Raw genomic sequence first — 23,997 nt, forward strand, 5'->3', positions numbered from 1 at the left:
ACCTGCTTCACTGCCTGTGAAGCGACCCCCTGCAGGTGGGGAGCCGGGGGGTTGAACCAGGATCCTTACTCCGGTCCTTGGATTTTGCGCCACCTGTGCTTAACAAGCTGTGTCACCGCCCGACTCCCCATATTTTTTATTTTTTTAGCAGAGCACTGGACAGCTCTGGCTTATGGTGGTGTGGGGGATTGAAGCTGAGACTTTATTTATTTATTTATTTATTTATTTATTTTTTATATATATATATTTTCCCTGGGGAGCCGGGGGCTCAAACCGGAAGCCTTATGCGGGTTCTTGTGCTTTGCGCCACGTGCACTTAATATGCTGCGCTACCACCCGACTCCCGAAGCTGAGACTTTAGAGGCTCAGGCATGAGAGTCTCTTTGAATAACCATTATGCTATCTACCCCCACACTATACTTTATTTATTGAATTATTCAAAACCAGAGCATCACTCTGAGAATAGGTGCTGCTGGGGATTGAACTTGAAATTTTATGTTTGCTTACAAGTTCAGCACTGTAATCATCGTACCCCTCTCTCCTCCCCGCCACATTTTTCAGCCAGAGAACTAATGAGTCAGTGTATGGTGTGTCAGGCATGAAAGTCTTTTGTATAACCATTATTGCCCTCCATTTTTTTTTTTAATTTTTATTTTTTACTTATTTATTCCCTTTTGTTGCCCTTGTTGTTTTATTGTTGTAGTTATTATTGATGTCGTTGTTGTTGGATAGGACAGAGAGAAATGGAGATAGGAGGGGAAGACAGAGAGGGGGAGAGAAAGACAGACACCTGCAGACCTGCTTCACCGCCTGTGAAGGGACCTGCCTGCAGGTGGGGAGCCGGGGGCTCGAACCGGGATCCTAACGCCGGTCCTTGAGCTTAGCGCCACCTGCGCTTAACCCGCTGCGCTACAGCCCGACTCCCTGCCCTCTATTTTTTAAAAATTATCTTTATTGGATAGAGACTGCCAGAAATTGAGAGGGAAGGGGGTGACAGAGAGGGAGAGAGACAGACACCTCCAACACTGCTTTACCACTTTTAAAGCTTTCCCTCTGCAGGTGGGGACTGGAGGCTCGAACCTGGGTCCATGTGTGTTCAACCAGATGCGCCACTACCCAGCCCCACCCTCTATCTTTTTTAAAATAAAGATTATTATTATTATTATTTTGCCTCCAGGGTTATCGCTGGGGCTAGGTTCCTACATTAGAATTCACAGCTCCTGGAGGCCTTTTTTTCCACTTTGCTACCCTTGTAACTTCGTTGTTGTTAGTTATGGTTGTTGCTGGATAGGACAGAGAGAAAGCATGAAAAGAGGGGACGACAGAGAGGGGGAGAGAAAGACACCTGCAGATCTGCTCCAGCACTTGTGAAGGTAGAACTCAAACCAGGATCTTTATTCTGGTCCTTGCACTTGGCATCATATGCGCTTAACCTACTGTACTACCGCCCAACCCCCAATTTTATTATTTTTTCCAAATATTTTTTAATGTTTTAATTAATTAATCTATTATTTGGCAGAGACAAAAACTGAGAGTGGAGGGGGAGATAGAGAGAGACTGAGAGACACCTGCAGCCCTGTATCTTTTTTTTTTTTTTTTCCTCCTCCAGGGTTATTGCTGGGCTCGGTGCCTGCACCATGAATCCACCGCTCCTGGAGGCCATTTTTTCCCCCTTTTGTTGCCCTTGTTGTAGCTTCGTTGTGGTTATTATTATTGCCCTTGTTGATGCAATTCGTTGTTGGATAGGACAGAGAGAAATGGAGAGAGGAGGGGAAGACAGAGAAGGGGAGAGAAAGATAGACACCTGCAGACAAGCTTCACCGCCTGTGAAGGGACTCCCCTGCAGGTGGGGAGCCGGGGGCTCGAACCGGGATCCTTACGCCGGTCCCTGCGCTTTGCGCCACATGCGCTTAAACCACTGCGCCACCGCCCGACCCCCACAGCCCTATATCTTGTGAAGCTTTCCACTTGCAGTTGGGAACCAGGAGCTTGAATTTGGGTCTTTGTGCACTGTAGTGTGTGCACTTAACCAGGTGTGCCATGGGCTGGCCCCAATATTGACTTTTTTTTTTTAAGGATTTTATTTATTTATGAGAAAGACAGGAGGAGAGAGAAAGAACCAGACATCACTCTGGCACATGTGCTGCTGGAGATCAAACTTGGGACCTCATGCTTGAGAGTCCAAAGCTTTACCATTACGCCACCTCCCGGACCACAAGATTCACTTTTTTAAAAGAAATATTTATTTATTTATTTATTCATTCCCTTTTTGTTGCCCTTGTTGTTTTATTATTATAGTTATTATTGTCTGTCTTCGTTGTTGGATAGGACAGACAGAAATGGAGAGAGGGAGGGGAAGACAGAGAAGAGGAGAGAAAGATAGAAACCTGCAGACCTGCTTCACTGCCTGTGAAGCGACTCTCCTGCAGGTGGGGAGCTGAGGGCTCAAACCAGGATCCTTACACTGGTCCTTGCGCTTTGTGCCACATGCACTTAACCCGCTGTGCTATCGCCCAACTCCCCCAAGATTCACTTTTTTATTACATGTAAGAGGTTTACATGTAGCAGAAAGAAGCCAGATAATATTCTACATGACAGCCTGTACATTTATTTCTCCACTTAAAAATACCATTTTTTAAATTGTTGTTGTAGTTATTCTTGTTGTTATTGATGTCGTCGTTGTTGGATAGGACAGAGAGATAATGGAGAGAGGAGGGGAAGACAGAGAGGGGGAGAGAAAGACACTTGCAGACCTGCTTCACTGCCTGTGAAGCAACTCACCTGTAGGTGGGGAACTGGTGGCTGGAACCGGGATCCTTACGCTGGTCCTTGTGCTTTGTGCCATGTGTGCTTAACCCACTGCGCTACCACCCAACTCCTCAAAAAGACCTTTTAAGACCCTAATTTTGGCATCCTGGGAGGTGGTACAGTGGCTAGAGCAGTGAACCTAAAAACATGAGGTCGTGACTTGAATCCCCAGTATCACATGTACCAGAGTGATGCTCTGGTATTCTCTCATTATCAATGTTTTGTTTTTTTTTGCCAGAGTTTTTGCTGGGGCTTGGTGCTTGCACTACGAATCCACTGCTCCTAGAGGCCATTTATCCCATTTTGTTGCCCTTGTTGTTAACCCTTGTTGTTGTCGTTGTTGTTGTTAGATAGGACAGAGAGAAATCGAGAGGGGGGGAGACAAGGAGGAAGAAAGACACCTGCAGACCTGCTTCACTGCTTGTGAAGCAACCCCCTGCAGGTGGGGAGCCAGGGGCTTGATCCAGGATCCTTACACAGGTCCTCCAGACTCGTGTCATGTGTGTTTAACCCGCTATGCTACTGCCTGACACTCTATCAATGGATCTTTTCATTTAAACCCTGATGTTGTCAGTCTCCTGCCTAGAAGCTTCCATGCTTTCCCATTTCTTTGAAGGTTAAAAACCAAAATGAAACTAAAAATCCCAGTCTCCCTGGTGTCTACAAAAAAAAAAAAAAAAACAGGCCTTGATCCTGCCCATGAGGTCTAGTACCACCCAGTCTCTACCTCTGCCTCCTTTTGGCCCAAGTTATGCATCTCATCTCAAGCCTTTGAAGGTGTTCCTCCCTCTGTCAGGAATCCTCTCATCCATTCTCTTCTTTACATTTATGCTTCAAGATTGTGTTCAAAGGTCACTCTCCCAGAAACCGCTGATTCCTAGATTTGGCCAAGTTTCCAAAGTATACACCCTCAAATCATAACTGAGAACTTATCACAATAGTCTTTAAATAACTGTTTAATTGCCGCCTCTTTCCTTAAGATGGTTCCTGTTCTTGTATGTACAACAACTCTGAAGCTGTGCCCATGGAAGGCATTCAGCCAATATTTGCAGAATAAAAGCATGAGTCACCTGCCCAAGGCAAGAAACCTCTCCTTACTCCCTCCTGAGCTCCAATCCATCACTGAACTAAGGATAGCTATCACTTCCTGTGGTCCGGGAGGTGGCGCAGTGGCTAAGGCACTAGACTCTCAAGGATAGCTGCCACTGCCAAAGCTCAAGCAACAGTTTATCTTGGCCTCACACAGCCCTGAAGGGTATTGTTTTACTAAACACTTAAGTGAGAAAAATGCAAGATTTAGATAGATTTAAAAGATGAAATGCAAAGGACTGGGTGGTGGCACCTCGTTGAACACACGTTATAATGTACAACGAGGGGGTCTGAGCCCCCGGTCCCCACCTGCAGGGAGAAAGCTTCACAAGTGGTGGAGTCGGGCTGTAGGTGTCACTGTCTCCCTCCCTCTTTGTCTTGCCCTTCTCTCTCAATTTCTGACTGACTCAAGCAAAGAAATAAATAAAGATTAAAAAATTTTAAAAGAAAGATGAAATGAAACTAGTAAATGGGATAGCCATGATTTGCACTCCAATATTTAAAACCTAGCAATGGATGGAACAATATAACAGTCATGCAAAAGACTTTCAGGCCTGAGGCTCCAAGGTATTAGGTTCAATCTCTGGCACTACCAAGAGTCAGAGTTAAGCACTGCTCTGGTTAAGAAAGTAAATAATATACTGTTATGTGGAAAACTGAGAAATGTTATACATGTACAAACTACTATATTCACTGTCAAATGTAAAACATTAATCTCCCAATAAATGGGAAAAAAAGAAAGTAAATAAAAGGGCTGGGGAGATAGCATAATGGCTATGCAAACAAACTCTTGTCTAGAGGCTCCCAGGTTCCAGGTTCAATCCCCAGCACCACCATAAACCAGAGTTGAGGGAGTCGGGTGGTAATGCAGTGGGTTAAGCGCATGTGGTGCAAAGCGTAAGGACCGGTGGAAGGAAGGATCCCAGTTTGAGCCCCCAGCTCCCCACCTGCAGGGGCGTCACTTCACGGGTGGTCTGCAGGTGTCTATCTTTCTCTCCCCCTCTCTGTATTCCCCTCTTCTCTCCATTTCTTTCTGTCCTATCTAACAATGACGAGATCAATAACAACAACAATAATAACTACAACAACAATGAAAAAACAACAAGGGCAACAAAAGGGAAAATAAGTAAATAAATAAAATAAAATAAAAAACAAGAGTTGAGCAGTGCTTGGGCAAAACAACAAAAAAATAACCTTTCATGCCTGAAAATCCAAAGTCCCAGGTCCAATCCTCTGCACCATCATAATAAACTCTGGTCTCTCTCTGCATATATATGTTTCTCATTAAAATAAAAATTTAAAAAATATATATATATATATATTGCCTCCAGGGTTATTGCTGGGAGCTCAGTGTCTGCACTACAAATCCATTGCTCCTGGAGGTCATTTTCCTCATTTTGTTGTCCTTGTTGTCGTTATTGTTATTGTTGCCATTGATGTGTTATTGTTAGATAGGACAGAGAGAAATCAGGAGAGGAGGGGAAGACAGAGAGAGGGAGAGAGAAAGATAAGACACCTGCAGACCTGCTTCACTGCTTGTGAAGCGAACCCCCTGCAGGTGGGGAGCCAGGGGCTCAAACCGGGATCTTTAGTCTGGTTCTTGCACTTTGTGCCATGTGCACTTAACATGCTGCACTACAGCCTGACCCTCAGTTTTTTTATTTTAAAGTATAAAAGAATGTATGGTCCAGGAGGTGGCTAGTGGATAAAGCATTAGACTCTCAAGCATGAGGTCCTGAGTTCAGTCTCCGGCAGCACATGTACCAGAGTGATGTCTGGTTCTCTCTCCTCCTTTCTCACTAATAAATAATAAAATCTTTAAAAAAAGATAAAAGAATGTGTCCTTCAGCCCCCAACCCTTTCCCCAGGTGGTACTGCGGATAAAGTGCTGACTACCTGGCTAACCATGAGGTCCCAAGTTCAATCCCTGGCATCACATATGCCAGTGTGATGTTGTTTTTTCCCCTCCTTTCTCATTAATAAAATCAATTTTAAAATAATCTTACTAATTTTGGATAGAGACAGAGAGAAATTGAGAAGGAAGAGGGGGGAAGACATCTGCAGTACTGCTTCACCATCATGAAGCTTTCCCCAGCAAGTGGGGACCAGGGGCTTCTTGAACTTGGGTCCCTGTTATTGTAGCATGTGTGCACTATGGGTGGGCCACTGTCCACCCTCCAAAAAAAAAAAACTTTTCCCTGTAGTCTGCTATACATGTTTGTCTACATATTTGCTATTCTTTACAGGTAGGAACCAAAACCCAGCTACATAGCAGAGTGCCACTGAAAATGTCTTTTATATGAATAATGATGAAAGCATCCAAGAGTTGAGAGCAAGACACTTCTTATCATAAAGTTGCCTAGTTGGAAGAGACTTAGTCCTTCCCATTGTAGGGATTTTCCCTAGAATTTCTTGTAACAGACTGACTTGCCATACTTCCACTACAGCCTATTCTCTTGCTGCTCAACCCAGTTCTCACTCATGCACTAGGTTTATTATTATTTTCATTTGACACAACAAGAGAGAAATTGATTGAGAGGGGAGGGGAGGATTGAGAGAGAAAGAAAAGAGGTGCCTGCAACCCTGTTTTATTACTTGTGAAGCTTCCCCCCTGCAAGGTGGGGAGCAGGGGTGTGAACAGAGGTCCCTGTGCAAAGTAATATGTGCTCTCAACCCGGTGCAGCACTGCTCAGGCCCCCTAGACTTTGCAAGTATTTGCTGAACATCTACGATATACAGGGCTTGGTGCTAGGGACTGACAGAGGTACAAATATCTTCAGAGGGTCTGAAAGTCTGGAGGGGGAAGTCACAAACCTGCTGTAGCAAGAGGCAGAGTTTGCAGTGTGGTACATCAGTATGAAGAATGAGCTATGAGAGTCTAGAGGAAGAAGCACTCAAATCCCAGTAGACAGATGAGGTTTGATGTCACACCATTCTGGGTTTGAAGAATTCATAAGTAAATTCTCTCTAATCAGACTAGAAATTGAGCCTAGGGATGGCTTCCCCAGTAACATGTCCTGGGCTGAGCCTGGGTACCATATGGGAGATCTAGAGAGAGACATAGGAGTGGTGCTGTGTTTCTCTGTTTCTCTCTCCCTCACCCTCTAAATAAAAATAAAAAGCAATTATATATATATCACTCTGGATGTTATTCATCAATGACAGACATGCAGAGACCTGAGATCATTCCCCAGGGTCACATTGAAAATCTCTGCCTGGGCCTGGAAGTTGATACAGTGGATAAATTGTTGGATCCTCAAGCATGAGGTACTGAGTTCAATGCCACATACTGTGTGTGCCATAGTGACGATCTGGTTCTCTCTCTCCGATTTTCTCTCTTGTAAATAAATACATTAAAAGAAAGGAAGCCAAAGACAGAAGAACTTTTCCACCTGGGTGTGGTGGTATACTGTGTGAACCCTGTGCCTTTGGAATAAGGTACAAGTATAGTCCTCTCTCCTAGGATAGTCTTTTTTTTTTTTTTTTATTAAATTATTTATTTTTTGATAAGACAAAGAGAAATTGAGAGGGAAGGAGGAACAGAATCAGAGAGACACCTGAAACATTACTTCACTGCTCATTCCCCTTGCAAGTGGGGAAATGGGGCTTGAACTCTGTCCCCTATGCATGTTAACACATACACTTAACCAAAGGCACCACCACCTATCCTAGGATAGTTTTTAAGGAGGGGCTAAGGGTGGAACACCCAGTAGAATGCACACATTACCATACTCAAGGACAGGGTCTAGCCCCTGGTCCTTGAGGGAGGAAGCTTCACGAGTGGTGCAGCAGTACTGCAGGTGTCTCTCTTTCTTTGCCCCCCTCTCCTCTCATTCTCTCTGTCCTAACAGATAAAAAGAGAGAAAAATAAAGGAAAAAAAAAAAGCTGCTGGATTTTTGTGCAGGTAACAAGCCCCAGTGATGACCCTGGTGGTAATTAACAAAACAAATAGGGGCCGGGTGGTGGTGCACCTGGTTGAGCGCACATGTTACAGTGCACAAGGACCCAGGTTCGAGCCCCAGTCCCTACCTTCAGGGGGAGAATGTTTTGCAAGTGCTGAAGCAATGTTGCAGGTGTCTGTCTCTCCTTCTCTATCACCCCCTTCCCTCTCGATTTTTGGCTGTCTCTATCCAATAAATAAACTAAGATAATAAAAAAATTAAAAAATTAAATATATATACTACTATTAATTTTTTTTTGCCTCTGGGGTTATCGTTCTCCCCTCTGTCTTCCCCTCCTCTCTCCATTTCTCTCTGTCCTATCTAACATGACGACATCAACAACAATAATAACTACAACAACAATGAAAAGGAACAAGAGCAACAAAAAGGGAACATAAATAAATATAAAAATTTTTTTTAAAAAAGAGGGATTTGGGCGGTAGCACAGTGGGTTAAGCACAGGTGGCCCGAAGCACAAGGACCAGCACAAGGATCCCGGTTCGAGCCTCTGGCTCCCCACTTTCAGGGGAGTCGCTTCACAGGTGGTGAAGCAGGTCTTCTTCAAGTGTCTATCTTTCTCTCCCCCGCCCCCGTCTTCCCCTTCTCTCTCAATTTCTCTCTGTCCGATCCAACAACGATAACACCAATAACAATAATAACTACAACAATAAAACAAGGGCAACAAAAGGGAATAAATAAATAAAATTTTTTTTTTTTAAAAAAAGAAAGAACCAGACATCACTCTGGTACAGGTGCTGCTAGTAACTGAACTTGGGACTTCCTATTGTGCCACCTCCCAGACCATATCATCTGAATTTTTCTTTCCCCTTCTTAGTTTTTAAGTGCTTTTTTTCTCTTTTTTCTATTTATTTATTTTATTTGATAAGACAGAGAGAAATTGAGAGGAGAAGGAATGATAGTGAGGGAGAAAGACAAGATACCTGCAGCACTGCCTCACTGATTGTGAAGCTTCCCCCTTGCAGCAGGTGGGGAGCAGAGGCTTGATCCTGGGTCCTTGGACATGATGTGTACACTCAACCAGGTGTGCCACCACCTGGTCTCACCTTCTTTATTTTTAAACTTTTAAAAAAAAATTTTTTTATTACCTTTTATTTGTTTATTGGATAGAGACAGCCAGAAATTGAGAGGGAAGGGAGTGATAGAGAGGGAGAGAGACATCTGCAGCTTTGCTTTACCACTTGTGAAGCTTTCCCCCTGCAGGTGGGGACAGGGACTCGAACTTGGGTCCTTCTGCATTATAGCATGTGCACTCAAGCAGATGTGCCACCACCTAGGCCTTTAAATTTTTTTTTAAATAAAGATTTATTTATTTATTATGAGAGGATGAAAGGAGAAAGTAAGATTGAGATCAGCTCTGGTAGAAGATGATGCTGGAATTCAATCTCTGAAGCGTCTGGGGTCTCAATTATTCAAGTTGGTACATTAACAGGGTGATTTATCACCCTGACCCTCAGTTTTTCCTTTCAATGCTAACATTTCTCAGTTTCTTTGACTGGGGTTCACCACTAAATAGGAACCACTGCCCAGGAGGTGATGCAGTTGATAAAGTATTGGATTTTCAGGGCGGGAGTAGATAGTATAAGGGCTATGCAAAGAGACTCTCATGCCCTGAGCCTCCAAAGTCCCAGGTTCAATCCCCCTCACCATCATAAGCCAGAACTGATCAGTGTTCTGGTAAAAATAGGTAAAAATAAATAAATAAATAAATAAATAAATAAAAATTTTTAAAAAGTGTTGGATTTTCAAGCATAGGTCCTGACTTAGATATCCAGTATCACATGAGCCAGAGCGATGCTCTGGTTCTTTCTCCTCCTCTCTTCTTATCAATAAATAATTTTTTTAAAAGGTGGGGGTAGATAGCATAACGGTTATGCAGAGAATCTCATGCCTGAGGCTCCCAGGTTCAATCCCCCACACCACCATAAATCAGAGCTGTGCAGTGCTCTGGTGTTTCTCTCTGTGTCTTTCTCTGCATCTCTCTCAAAAACAAAATAAATAAAATATTTGAAAACCTCTCTCAAAAATAAAATAAATAAAATATTTGAAAACCAAATTTCCATCTGACTTCAGAATCTTTAAAAAAAAAGAGAGAGGGAGTCGGGCAGTAGTACAGCGGGTTGTGCAAGGATCCTGGTTCGAGCCCCGGGCTCTCCACCTGCAGGGGAGTCGCTTCACAGGCGGTGAAGCAGGTCTGCAGGTGTCTATCTTTCTCTCCCCCTTTATGTCTCCCCTCTGCTCTCAATTTCTCTCTGTCCTATCCAACAACAACAACAACAATAATAACCACAACAATGATAAAACAACAAGGGCAACAAAAGGGGAAAAAATGGTCTCCAGAAGCAGTGGATTCGTGATGCAGACACCGAGCCCCGACAATAACCCTGGAGGCAAAAAAAATAAGAATCGGAAGTCAGGCGGTAGAGCAGCGGGTTAAGCGCACTTGGCACAAAGCTCAAGAACCAGCGTAAGGATCCTGGTTTGAGCCCCCCCCCCCCCCAGCTTCCCACCTGCAGGGGAGTCGCTTCACAGGTGGTGAAGCAGGTCTGCAGGTGTCTTATCTTTCTCTCCCCCTGTCCTCCCCTCCCCTCTCCATTTCTTTCCATCTTATCCAACAAGGACAACAATAATTAACTACAACGATAAAACAAGAGCAACAAAAGGGAACAAATAAACATTTTTTTTTAATCTTAAAAAAAAAAAATCACCAGAAGTCTTTCCCTCCTCCAAGTTCAAAAATTATGCCTCAAGGTCAAGGTTTTCATTGAATTAATTACAGAACAGTGATATCTTATTTACCAATAATAATAATAAGTTGATACAGTATAAATTATATTTGGAAATCTCTTAAACTTTTTTATAGTGCATAGTGCTTGTGGTTTCTGTGTATAATATGTTTCCTGGTTTTCCCCAGTATCAGAAGACTGTCTCCTTGGCCAACCTTTTTTTTTTTTTTTTTTAATTGGAGGAATCAATGGTCTACAGTAAATACAATTGTTGGTACATGTGTGATATTTCTCAGTTTTCTGAAAAATACTCAACCCTCAGTTGGACCTGAAATCCCCACCCCACCCCCCACCCCCAGAGTGCAACACACCACTTGGCAAACCTTTAGTCAGGCTCCTCTGAACACTCTTTTTGATTAGGTATAAACCTTGGTGCTCCTCTCCCCAATTTTATGCCTGCATATTCCAGTGTTAGCAATATCCCCTCTTGTAAGTTTATCGATAATTCCCTACCTGCAGTAATTGTTCAACATTGATAAGGGGCCAAATTCCTCACTTTCTGTCATCAATGTTTAGGTCTTTGACTTGCCTTTAGCAAAAATGCCCCTTCCCTTAATATTATAGTCCTCTGACCAATGGCCCCCCTCACTTGGCTCACTGGCTATAATTTCCAGCTATCATTGCTCTATCTCTCTCCACTACTGCAATAGTCTTAAATGTAAGTCTTCCTTACCATTTAACAAGTAAAGGAGTAATTATTACTCACACAGAGCCAAAAAAGGTCACTGATAAGCATTCAGTTACACTGAACCCCACCCCCAAACAGATGAATTCACACCTATGAAAAATGTTGACCTCCAGACTCAGTGGTAATTGTCTTTTGTTCCTTCTCCACATTTTTTGGGGGGTGTTGGGGACTGAATCCTGGACTTCCTTGTATAACCTCTATGCTATATTCCTCGATCTCCTCCACATTTTAATCTCTATTTCAACAGTTTCACTTTACCATATATCACAGTACACTATAATATGCCACATCGCCACTCTAGTCTCTATACTTTAATTTCTATGTAATGAAATAAATAAAATATTTTTATTGCTCCCAATCAAGGAGCAACAGTATGTTTTCTTTTCTTTTATTTATTTTAAAATTATTTATTTATTTATTTTCCCTTTTGTTGCCCTCATTTTATTGTTGTAGTTACTGATGTCCTAGTTGTTGGATAGGACAGAAAGAAATGGAGAGAGGAGGGGAAGATAGACGGGGAGAGAAAGATACCTGCAGACCTGCTTCACTGCTTGTGAAGCTACTCCCCTGCAGGTGGGGAGCTGGGGGCTCAAACCCGGATCCTTACACTGGTCCCTGCACTTGCCACCTGCGCTTAACCTGCTGTACTATTGCCTGATCCCCCTTTTTATAGCTTTCTTTTTTATATTTATTTATTCCTGTTTGTTGCATTGGTTTATTGTTGTAGTTGTTGATGTCGTTGTTGGATAGGACAGAGAGAAATGGAGAGAGGAGGGGAAGACAGAGAAGGGAAGAGAAAGATAGACAGACACCTGCAGACCTGCTTCACCACCTGTGAAATGACTCCCCTGCAGGTGGGGAGCCCGGGCTCGAACTGGGATCTTTGCGCTTTGCGCCACCTGCGCTTCACCCACTGCGCTACCACCCGACTCCGGACCCCCTTTTTTTTTTTACTTTTAAAAATTATCTTCATTTATTGGATAGAGACAGCCAGAAACTGAGAGGATGGGGGAGATAGAGGGAGAGAGACAGAGAGACACCTGCAGCTCTGCTTCACTTGTGAAGCTTCCCCACTGCAGGTGGGGGCGGGGGTGGGTGGGCTTGAACCCTGGTCCTAGATTATTGTGACATGTGTGCTCAACCAGGTAATCCACCACCTGTTGCCCACTGTGTGCTTTCCGTCTTTGTATTCCCCATAGTACCCCAGGCCAGTGTGAAGCATAGGACAGACAGCTGATCTTTAGATGTTGCTTAAGCCAGCTAAGGTTCCTCATAAAACGTGACACTGATGATTGGAAACAGTGTTGCAGATATGATCTGGTCAACAAGAAGAGTCTTGACTTCCTCTCCTAGCCCGAAATCACACTTCTATTAACAAGCCCTAACACTTCTTTGACTCTTAGCAGCCATATTGGCCTTCTTCGGTTTGCTAAAACAGCCTTTTTCAGGAAGTCTGCTATTAAGCTTAAATTCCCACCACCTCACATTCATTTGTAGCCCGCTTTACATTTAGCCCTGTTAAATTATCTCTTGGCTTTCGGCCCCAAACGCTGCAGCCTGTTGACAGAGGGATTTCAGAAGCACAGATCTGAGGTTTGACAGAGTGAAGTGGCTTTGATTTTTCCCTTGGATGGTTACCGGAAGGGAGAACCCTGCAGCCTTCAGCCACAGGGTGAGAAGGGGCCTCCAGGAGACCAGCTCTGCTCTGGGTCTCCATGGAGAAGCCACAGGTGCTAATGGAGGTTTGGTACATGTGTAGTTTGTGCCCTTTTCTTCTTCCCCCTCTCCTTGAGGTTCTCCCTCCTGCACCCGGTCTCTTTAGCTCTCTAGAACAGTGCACCCTACAGGAAGCAGCCCCCCAGCGAGGAGGCGGGGGTCCTGGCAAAGCCCGCGCCAGAGCGCTCAGCCACCCGCACGCAGCTCTTCCGCTGCGCTCCCGCGATGCCCGGGTTCTCTCCCTCCCTCACTCCCTCCCTCTCTCCTCTCTTCTCTCTCTGTCTCTCTCTCTCCCCCTCGCTTCCCCCCCTTAGGCTCCCTTCCCCCACGCCCAGGGATGTCCCCCCTCACTCGCTTAGGCCGCCGGGGAAGAGGGTCCCCGCTCCCGCCCTCCACCCCATCCAGTCGTGCAGGGCTGCCCCAGGCTGCGGGCGGGGCGTGGGCTCGGCGCGGACCGCCAGGGCTGCGCTGCCCCGGGACCGCCCGGCCGCGGGGGGAGCCGGACCGGGATGGGGAACCCGCCGGGGGGGTGGGCGGGGATGCTGGCGGCGGGAGCGCTGTGCCGGCGGTTCGAGGCCGGGAGTGGGCCGGCCCGTACCTGAGCTTGAAGTCCTGGTTGTAAAGGATCCGCAGCCTCTCGCGATCGGTCTCCAGGTCGAGTCCCCGCTCAGTAAGAAAATTCTCGAAGCTCTGACCGGTCTTGCGGAGCTGCTGGCAGCTGAACTTACGGGGCATCGCGGCGGCTGCGGCTGCGGCTGCGGCTGCGGCCCAGGCTGGAGGGTTCGTGGAAATGAAACTGAAAGTCGCCGCCGGGGCTGGAAGTTGGCGGCCCTAGGTGAAGGGTGCAGCTGAAAGCAAGGCCCCCCAACTCTGACCCCCGATCCCCGCACGACTCCTTCTCCCCCACCGCACCCACCAAGCTCCCTCCTTTTCCTACCTGAGCCTCCCCTCCTCTCTCCGTCCTGTCCCCTCCCCCTCTGCCCATTAACTCTTGCAGACCGCGGCTGACCCCTCCCTCAGGGCCCTCCCCTTACCCCAAGCTCCGTCCCTTGGCTTCTGGCCAGGTTCTGAACGTGGCCACAGCCTGGGGCTCCCTGTACAGTCCTGGAGGACTTCCGAGCCTCAGCGGGGGCTGCTCCTTTGCCCCCGAGCCTGCAACTTACTGAAAAGCAGAAGTGCAAAGGGTAGGGATCCGGCCCAGGGGCGCCCGCAGCTGTGCGGCGGCAGCTAGTCCTGCACCCCCACCCCGACTGCTGGCTACGTAACCCAGTACCCCCGGCGAGCGGCACGCCCCTCACTCCACCCCACCCCCACCCCGTTCACTTCTCGGGAAGAAGACACAAGAGTCAAAAAAAAAAAAAAAGTTTGGAGGAAAGAACTAAGTGTCTTGAGATAAAGGTGTGTGGAAAGGAGGGACAAGGGGCTGTCTTCCAGGAGGGACAGTCATTACTGTGTCACGCAGGATTCCTTGTGCAGAAAGGATGGTTATTGTACTACTCTTGAGCCACAGATCTGGGCGCTTAGCTGCACTCTAATCTATTACTCTTTAGTTGTTACTTGTCCATTGCCCCGTCTTGCTTGAGAGCAAGAGATTGCCAGGCAGTAAGTGGTTAATAGCCACAGCATCAGTACCAGGAAGAGAAGGAAAGGACTAGAGTGCGCGAAAGGGGGAGGGGGGGGTGGGCTATTAAGACAGACTAAAGGGGGGGGGGGACGAAGCTACCACCACAAGGAACTGAAAACAAGGTTGTGGCAGCTAATTAGTTTCAGAAATAAAATAATAAACACACTGGGGGAGGGCAGAGATAATAAAAGTTAAATAGAAAAAAAAGTTTTAAACAAATATACCAGAACTCCAAATTTATCAAAGGTAGTGTTGTTCTGCCAAGTAATACCCTGTAGGAGGTCAGTGTGTGTGTGTGTGTGTGTGGGGGGGGGTGGTCCTCAGTGTGAGGAATGTCAGAACCCAGGTCATCTAGCTGGGCCACCCTTGTACCTTTTTCCTAGGTCAACAGTCAAGGAAAACCAAGAATAACAGGATTTAGCAACAGGAAATGCAAAATCGCTGGGAACCCAGACTACAAGGAGCACATATTATGGAAATAATGTCCCCGTGGAAATTGACAATGTAAAATATTGATGGGGGAAATACCCAGATTTTAATCACTCACTTCCCTTTTACTTGGGAAGTTCTGAGAGTAGTAATGAGAAAATGAATTCTTCTAAATTGCTTTATTAACCTTTTCAAGACCTATCCACCCGCCATACCAAATGAAAAGTTAACTCCACTCTGGATAGCAAATCTGGATACCTAACCTCTTCTCTCTTCCTGTTTAGGCCTACCTTGTGGAGGTTTTTAAAACATGCATGAACTGTATGTATTATACTTACCACTTGGATAAAAATTAGCTGTAGCTTTGGTTATAGTGAAACCTCTCTAAACCAGTTTCATCAGGAAAAATCCACTTCACAAGGAACTGTAGTTGTTATTTTCACACATGCCTTTTCTAGATGTCTATGTTTTTTTCAGCCCCACCTTTCACATCTACCACAGATTTCAATTCATTGAAGCCTTCCCCAAATCTATCTACACTTAAAAGAATCTAACCTCAGGTCAGGCTAACACAGAGGGTCTTAAGCACACATGGCACAAAGCTTAAGGGGGTTACTTCACAGGCGGTGAAGCAGGTCGGCAGGTGTCTATCTTCTCTCCCCGTCTCTGTCTTCCCCTCCTCTCTTCATTTCTCTGTCCTATCCAACAACAGTGACATCATCAACAACAATAAGAATAATAACCACAACAAGGGGTTGTGGGTATAAAAAGGGAAAAAAAATAGTCTCTAGGAGTAGTGGATTTGTGGTGCACGCACTGAGCCCCAGCAATAACCCTGGAGGCAAAAAAAAAAAAAAAAAAAAAGAATCTGACTTCAAAGTACTGAAGTTGATTTGAGTATAGGCTCCAAATAGGACTGAAGGCAATCTTAAAGTTAACTGGTCAGGGACTTGGGCGGTAGTGCAGCGGCTTAAGCACAGGTGGCGCACAGCACAAGGACTGGCATAAGGTTCCTGGTTCCAGCTCCCAACTCCCCACCTGCAGGGGAGTCATTTCACAGGCAGTGAAGCAGATCTTTCTCTCCCCCTCTCTGTCTTCCCCTCCTCTCTCCATTTATCTCTGTCCTATCCAACACAACAAGAATAATAACTAGAACAATAAAACAAGGGCAACAAAAGGGAATAAATACATAAATATAATTTTTTTTAAAAAAAAAAGTTAACTGGCCAATGGCATTACTGAAAAACAAGCCTCCCTCCTACTGTAGGAGATATTACAATTTCTGTCTTAGGGACCAGGCAGTTGAGTGCAGATGCTACAGTGCATAGTGCATAAGGGCCCAGGTTTGAGTTCCCAAGTCTACCTGGGGAAAGGGGTAAAGTTTTAAGGGTGGTGAAGCAGTGCTTCAGGTCTCTCTCTCTTTTACCTCCAGGGTTATCATTGGGGCTCTGTGTGGGCATTACAATTCCACCACTCCTGGTGGCCTTTTTTTTTTTTTTTCCATTTTACTGGATAGGACAGAGAGAAATTGAGAGGGGAGGGGTCAATAGAAAGGGAAAGAGAAAAACAAACACCCGCAGACCTGCTTCACTGCTCCCAAAGTACCCCCCCCTGCAGGTGGGGAGCAGGGGCTCAAACCTGGATCCTTATGCTGGTCCTTGCAACTTCTTAGTATGTGCACTTAACCAAGTGCTCCACTGCCCAGTCCCATGCAGGTGTCTCACTCTATCTCCCCGTTCCCTCCCAATTTCGATTACTCTATAGTTACCTGGGTGCTATAATTCAGCGTCTGAATATTCTCTAACTAGACTCTTTATGAGAACTAGAAACAACCCCTAGAAGTGCTACAATCAGTCTACCACAGACTGAAGAGGCTGGCTCTCTACTTTTTTTTTGTTGACCCCCAAGTATAGTCCAGAAGTACTGTCTAGTGTTACTAAACCGGAGAAGGCTGTGGTATGCCTTATACAAATAAGGAAGCAAAATTACTACAATATATGTCTTTGGTAAAGGATTATTATTTGGGGTTAAGAGCATACATAGGACAGGTTTTGAAAGATGGGTGGAAGTTGCCTTTTATTTATATTTTTTAAAAGATTTTATTTATTAATGAAAAAGATAGGAGAGAGAGAAAGAATCAGACATCACTCTGGTACATGTGCTGCCAGGGACTGAACTCGGGAACTCATGCTTGAGAGTTCAATGCTTTATTCAGTGCCACCTCCTCCTGGACCACAAGGTTGCCCTTTTTTAAGGGGTATTTACATGATACATCCATTTCTTTAAAAGTTTCATTTTTATTTTTTATTTTTAGATAAAGACAGAGAAGCCAAAGAGGCAGAGAAGAGAGTGAGAGAGACGACAGCAGCAAAGCATCCTTCAATGCACTGGGGGCCAAGTTTAAGCCTGGGTCACACACATGGCAAAGCAGCTCACTATCCAAGTGAACTATTTTGCCATCCCACTGCATTTTTTAAAAGGTTTATTTTGAGGGGGGGGAGGGAGAAAACAAGAGCACTGTTCAGCTCTGGCCTATGGTGGCACCAGGAATTGATCCTAGGAACCCTGGGACCTCAGGCATGTAAATCCTATGCTCTAATAAGCTGAGTTATCTTAAAGGCTTGGTAAATAAATATCTATTTATAAGAATGTCTCCTTTTTTTTTTTTGTACCAGAAGGGGAGGAAGATCAAATCTATATCATATCAAAGGAGGAGGCAATCTGATAGCAATCATATATTTTGTAAATGTGCCTTCCCAAGTATTCCCAGGATTCAACACCCCATCCATCCTTTGTAACTGAAGATGCTATTGAGGATGTTTATCTTCCATGCATACATGAAGTATACATACTGTTCATTTTTGTCTCCTATTAATCTTTTAGTACAGAGATGTCTCAGCCAGAAGCAAGAAGACAAAAAAAAATTTCTCACCAGCAGAGGAAAAAACAAAACAAAACAAAAAACCTCATGGTAGGCCTAAGTTATACTGCTGTTGAGTTTAATGTCAATAAATAGTATTAAAGTAAGAGATCCCCCCTTCCAGCCCCCCCAGGGCTTCTCTGCTCCAGGTTGACTTATCAGATAGAGACAGGCAGAGAGAAAGGGAGACAGAGTGTGAGCACAAAGCCATGTGCAGGAAAGAAACTATAGTATTAAAACTTCCTTCAGTGTGGTAAGCTAGACTTGAACCTGTACCACACACATGGCAAATCAGTTGCACTGTCCAAGTGAGTTATTTTGCTAGCCCAAATAGTGATTTAAATAGAAATGTATTAAGACTATATGTTGGGAGTCGGGCAGCAGCGCAACAGGTTAAGCGCACATAGCGAAATGGGTTAGGTGCACGCAAAGTGCAAGGACTGCCTCAAGGATCCTGATTCAAGCTCCCAGCTCCCCACCTGCAGGGGGGGTCCCTTCACAGGCAGTGAAGCAGGTCTGGAGGTGTCTCTCCCTCCTGTCTTCCCCTCCTCTCTCCATTTCTCTCTGTCCTAACAACAATAATAACTACAACAACAATGAAAAACAAGGGCAACAAAAGGGAAAATACATAAATATTTTTTTTAAAAAGACTATATGTTGATCAGTTGACAAAAATGTGACCAGGAGGGAGTCGGGTGGTAGCGCATCAGTTAAGCGCATGTGGCGGAAAGAGCAAGGACAGGCGGAAGGAAGGATCCCCACCTGCAGGGGAGTTGCTTCACAGGCGGTGAAATAGGTCTGCAGGTGTCTTTCTCTCCCCTTCTCTGTCTTCCTCTCCTCTCTCCATTTCTCTCTGTCCTATCCAACAACAACAACATCAATAACAACAACAATAATAACTACAACAATAAAACAAGGGCAACAAAAGGGAATAAATAACAACAATAACAACAGAAAAAATGTGACCAGGAGCTGATAGGAACCTAGCTCTGTGTTTCCCCCAGGAATAATATTTTAGGATTTGCTAATTCAAAGTTTGCTGGCAACTTTAGAGAACATAACTGCCTTGAATCAGATTCACCGTATTCACTAAAACTTATTTGTAATCCCCAAATCAATACTTGCAAAAGAACTTAACCATTCCAGGCCAAATTTTAGAAAGACACCACAGCTTCCTTCAGTGCTTTGGGGGCCTGGTTCAAACCTGAGTCATACACATGTCAAAGTAAACACATTTATTCATGGCTAGCCATGATTAAGCACTTTTGCAATATTCATGGTTATGTGTACAGCAGGGAGGGAGCAGGGGGATAGACAATTGCCCAATGTGCACATTTTTAGCAGAGGTAGAACAGGGCATGTTTCAGCTATAAGCATATGTCCTTTACATTGTTATATATTTTTTGCAGATGTGTACATAAACTCTTATAGAACAGAATTTAATATGGCACCAAAATGAAGTCAGATATGCATATGCGATATCATTAATGAGTAGTCTCCCCTGGGGCTAAACTTATTATTTTTAAAAGAATTTATTTATTGATTCATGAGAAAGATAGGAGAGAAAGAACCAGACATCACTCTGGTACATGTGCTGCCGGGGATCAAACTCAGGACCTCATGACTGAGAGTCTAGTGCCTTAGCCACTGTGCCACCTCCTGGACCACCTAATCTTATGTTTTATTTTAGAGACTGGGAGGCACAGAAACATCACAAGTGCTGTCTTATCATGGAACATCCATGTGGTGTCAAGGCTTGAACCCAACTTAACAGATAGTTGTATATGTTTCCCAGGTGAGTTATGTCCTTATTATAGAGTGCAATATATTTCTCAGCACAGGGATCTCATGCATCCATGATTCCACTCATCCCAGGCTGTTTCTATTTTTTTTTTTTGGTTTGTTTTCTCTTCTTCCCAACTGAGAGCAGAGGGAGAGACATGACAGAACCTGAGAGTAAATCAGTGCTTTGTTATTTCCACATAGTGCTGGGCTATGTGCATGGCAAGGAACGTACACTACAGAATGAACTACATTTCAGAACATTTCAACTTTTTTTTTTTTGCCTCCAGGGCTAGTGCTGGGGCTTGGTGCCAGTACTATGAATCCACTGCTCCTGGAGGCTACTTTTTCCCTCTTATTGTTTACTGCTGTTGTTATTGTTGGATAGGAGAGAGAAATCGAGGGAGAAGGGGAAGACAGAGAGAGGGAGAGAGATAGACACTTGCAGACCTGTTTCACTACTGTGAAGCGAACCCCCTGCAGATGGAGAGCGGGGGGGGGGGGGGGGGAGGCTCGAACTGGGATCCCTATACTGGTCCTTGAGCTTGGTGCCATGTGTGCTTAACCCAATGAACTACCATCTGGACCCCAACATTTCAACTTTTAAAATTTGAACTAGAAAGAATGAATTTTAGACAGATAAGAAACACCTTTGCACTGCTTTACCACTCATGGAGCAACCATCACCTGAAGCCATGGCATGATGCTGCAGCTCTAATCCAGGGCTTTGTGCATGCTAAGATATATTCTGCTGGGAGTTGGGTGGTAGCGCACATGGGGCAAAGCGCAAGGACGGGCATAAAGATCCCCGTTGGAGCCCCCGGCTTCCCACCTGCAGGGGAGTCACTTCACAGGTGAAGCAGGTCTGCGGGTGTCTTTCTCTCCCTCTCTCTGTCTTCCCCTCCTCCATTTCTCTCTGTCCTATATAACAACATCAATAACTGCAACAATAAAAAACAAAGGCAGCAAAAGGGAAAATAAATACATTAATATTCTACTGGGCAAGTTACCTTCCAGCCCTCAGAATACTTTTGGTACACTTTAGTAGAAAAAGTATGAGGGGCGAGGCTAGTCTCGCCGGGTATGGCATTGCCCCAGCGTGCTGGAGCCCTCGGAGAGCAAGCGCTGGCCTTATTCACTGGCTTTGGCCCCATGCAGAACCCACCACCAGGGCAGGCAGGGACAGGCGGGCGGGCGCCCCGGGGCCAACATCCAGAGAGCCACCTGGGCGGGTTGTGAAGGGCACCCACCCTTCCAGCCACCCAGGCTACTTCCGGGAAGGTAGGCATGTACCGTTACCACCTGAAGAGGAATCAGCGTTTCTGCCCTACTGTCAACCTGGATAAGTTGTGGACCCTGGTTAACAAGCAGACGTGGGTCAATGCCGCCGCCAAGAACCCAGCTGGGGCCTCCCCCATCATCGAAGTGGTGCGGTCGGGCTACTATAAAGTCCTGGGGAAAGGCAAGCTCCCAAAGCAGCCTGTCATCGTGAATGCCAAATTCTTTTTTTTTTTTTTTTTTCTTTTTGGGTATATTTATTTATTTATGTTGCCCTTGTTGTTTTGTTGTTGTTGGACGGGACAGAGAGAAATGGAGAGAGGAGGGGAAGACAGAGATGGGGCTGTGAGAAAGGTAGACACCAGCAGGCCTGCTTCAGCGCCTGTGAAGCGACTCCTATGCAGGTGGGGAGCCGGGGGCTCGAACAGGGATCCTTACCACGTGTGCTTAACCAGCTGCGCTACCGCCTGACTCCCCACTAAACTCTTCAGTATAAGAGCAGAAGAGAAGATCAAAGGTGTTGGCGGAGCCTGTTCCCTGGTGGCTTGAAACCACGCGGGAAGGTTCATTAAACCCCATGAATGTGGCTGTGGTCTGAGTGTGATTCTTCTGGCACACCTTGCCTTCCTCACATATGCTGCCTTCAAGGCCCTTGGTTTGAGCTATGTAACTTCAGCTTTCACTTGTAAAATGAGATGTTATAAAGACCTATAAGCTACATTTGAAAAGCTTGTCTGCTCTATACTTTGAATTTATGATGAGCAGAATATACCCATAACTTTTTTTTTTTTTTTAAAGGTATGATGAGAGTGGGGCCGGTGGTGGCACACCTGGTTGAGTGCACACGTTATAGGACCCAGGTTTGAGCCCTCAGTCCCCACTTGCAGGGGAAGCTTCATGAGTGGTGACGCAGGGCTGCAGTTGTCTCTCTGATTCTCTATCACCCCCTATCCTCTCAATTTCTGGCTGTCTCTATTAAATAAAGATAATAAAATAAGATTTAAAAAAAGAGAGAAAAGGTATGAGAATGATTTTCACCATCAAAGAGATCTATCTTCTGCTTTTCTATCTACTGAGTCTGTTCAAGGTAAAGTTTTAACTAGCTCAAATTATCTTATGGGAACAGCTTATGTTGTCCTATATTTACCAATTTCCCTTTAGGCAACTTGGTAGTTTTGTAAATTCATGTATTGGCACCCACGTTAAGTATTATTCTTTTGAGTTTGGAGAAAATATACTAGTTAGCCAAATAGTTTGTGAACCCAGCATCAAAATTCTGTTATAAAGTGGGATAGGTACTGGAACAGAAGCATAATCACTCAAGCTCTAATGAAACAGAAGTTTTCTACAGTTTCATTTTACCCAAATACAGAAATGAGGCAGCACATAAAACTCCTTTCCAATAGGCTGGGAAATCTATGCCCTAGGACATCATAGGTTGATTTCAGCAGTATGTGATAAAACAGACACAATAAAAGCAAATGTTCTAGGCCAGGAAGATAGTACACACTAGACAGCGAAATGCCCTAAGTTCAATCCCCAGTACCATGTCAAAGCTGAGTGGTACTCAGTTTAAAAAAAGGGGGGGGGGGCAGGTGGCAGCACACCTGGTTGAGCACACATATCACAGTGCACAAGGACCTGGGTTCGAGCCCCCGGTCTCCACCTGCAGGGGGAAAGCTTTGCGAGTGGTGAAGTAGTGCTGCAGGTTTCTCTCCCTTCTCTACCACCCCCTTCCCTCTTGATTTCTGGCTGTCTCTATCCAATAAATAAAAGATAGTAATAAAAAATCAAAACAAATAATTAAAAGAAAGCAAGCCAGCAGGTGTGACCCGAGATGTGACACAGTGGATAAAGACTCAGAAACTCAGGGCTGGGCAGTGGGGCAGTGGGGCACCAGGTTAAATTCACAAGTGCTACTTGAAAAGATATGCGCATGGGCCTGGGATTCAAGTTCCTGATCCCCACCTGCAGGGAGAATGCTTCACAAGCATTTTCACAAGCTGTGAAAAGGGTCTGCAGCTATCTATCTCTCCCTTCTAAATTTCATATTTACAAAAAAAAAAAGAAAAAAAAAAAAGACTTGATACTCCAAAGCATGAGTTCCTAAATTCAATCCCTGGCACTATATATGTCAAAGTGATGATTTGGTTCTCTCCTGCCCTTTCAGGAAGAAAGAAAGAGAGAGAGAGAAAAGAGAGGAAAAAAAAGAAAAAGTGTGATCTAGGTCAAGCCAAGGCCTTATGTAACAGCAGGAAGCTCCAGTGAAGTGGTCTTCTTCACTTTCTGTCTTTATTTAAAAAATGGCCATGAGGTGGAGAATTTTTCACAAATGTCTGTAAGACTAGATCAATGGAATAGCCTGGGGGCAGAGTGACAGAGTTAATAAGTTAAAGGCAAAGATAGGAATGTTTAAATCTGTTTGCACTACAAATATAGTGTGCAACACAGCTAAATGTCCCTTGAAAGGGGGTAGGGTGATTTCGACTGTTCTGGATGAACAATGAAACAACTCTGGTTTTCTGTTGGGATAAAAACCTTTCATACATGTCTAGCTAAGCAAACTTGTTTTGTTTTTTTTTAAAAAAAGATTTTATTTATTCATGAGAAAGAAAGGAGGAGAGAGAGAATGAACCAGACATCACTCTGGCAAATGTGCTGCCGGGGATTGAACTCAGGACCTCTTGCTTGAGAGTTCGATGCTTTATCCACTGTGCCACCTCCCAGACCACAGCAAACTTGTTTATAATGAAAGCAGTATTTAGAGTTAAGTCAGTGTGAAATATTTCTCAAGTTGAAGATGCAGGAATTCCTTCATTTCTACTTCCTGCCTAGTGATTACAACCATACTTAGACCTTACTGAGTGACATTTAAAAATTATTCATTTCTTTCTCTTTCTTTAAAAGAGGAAGAGAG

The 23,997-nt window shown here is 44.7% G+C and overlaps 1 protein-coding gene across 5 annotated transcripts in view; it reads right to left on the reverse strand.

Moving 5' to 3' along the window:
- MOV10 (Mov10 RNA helicase) overlaps window positions 1-14,321 on the reverse strand; it is a 45,924-nt gene extending 31,603 nt beyond the window's left edge. Inside the window, exons 1-2 of one of the 5 annotated variants that reach the window (XM_060201867.1) lie at window positions 14,211-14,321; window positions 13,646-13,878 (exon numbers count right to left, since the gene is read on the reverse strand). In XM_060201867.1, the coding sequence (XP_060057850.1) occupies window positions 13,646-13,782 (137 nt within the window). In that variant the 5' untranslated portion in view covers window positions 13,783-13,878; window positions 14,211-14,321. Of the gene's footprint in view, window positions 1-13,645; window positions 13,879-13,984 lie in introns of those variants that run through there. The other 4 variants (XM_007526947.3, XM_060201869.1, XM_060201868.1 and 1 more) reach the window with 4 other exon arrangements.
- Between the last annotated feature and the right edge of the window lie 9,676 nt (window positions 14,322-23,997).

Source organism: Erinaceus europaeus, chromosome 11 (genome assembly GCF_950295315.1).
Source record: "Erinaceus europaeus chromosome 11, mEriEur2.1, whole genome shotgun sequence".
Lineage (NCBI taxonomy): Eukaryota > Metazoa > Chordata > Mammalia > Eulipotyphla > Erinaceidae > Erinaceus > Erinaceus europaeus.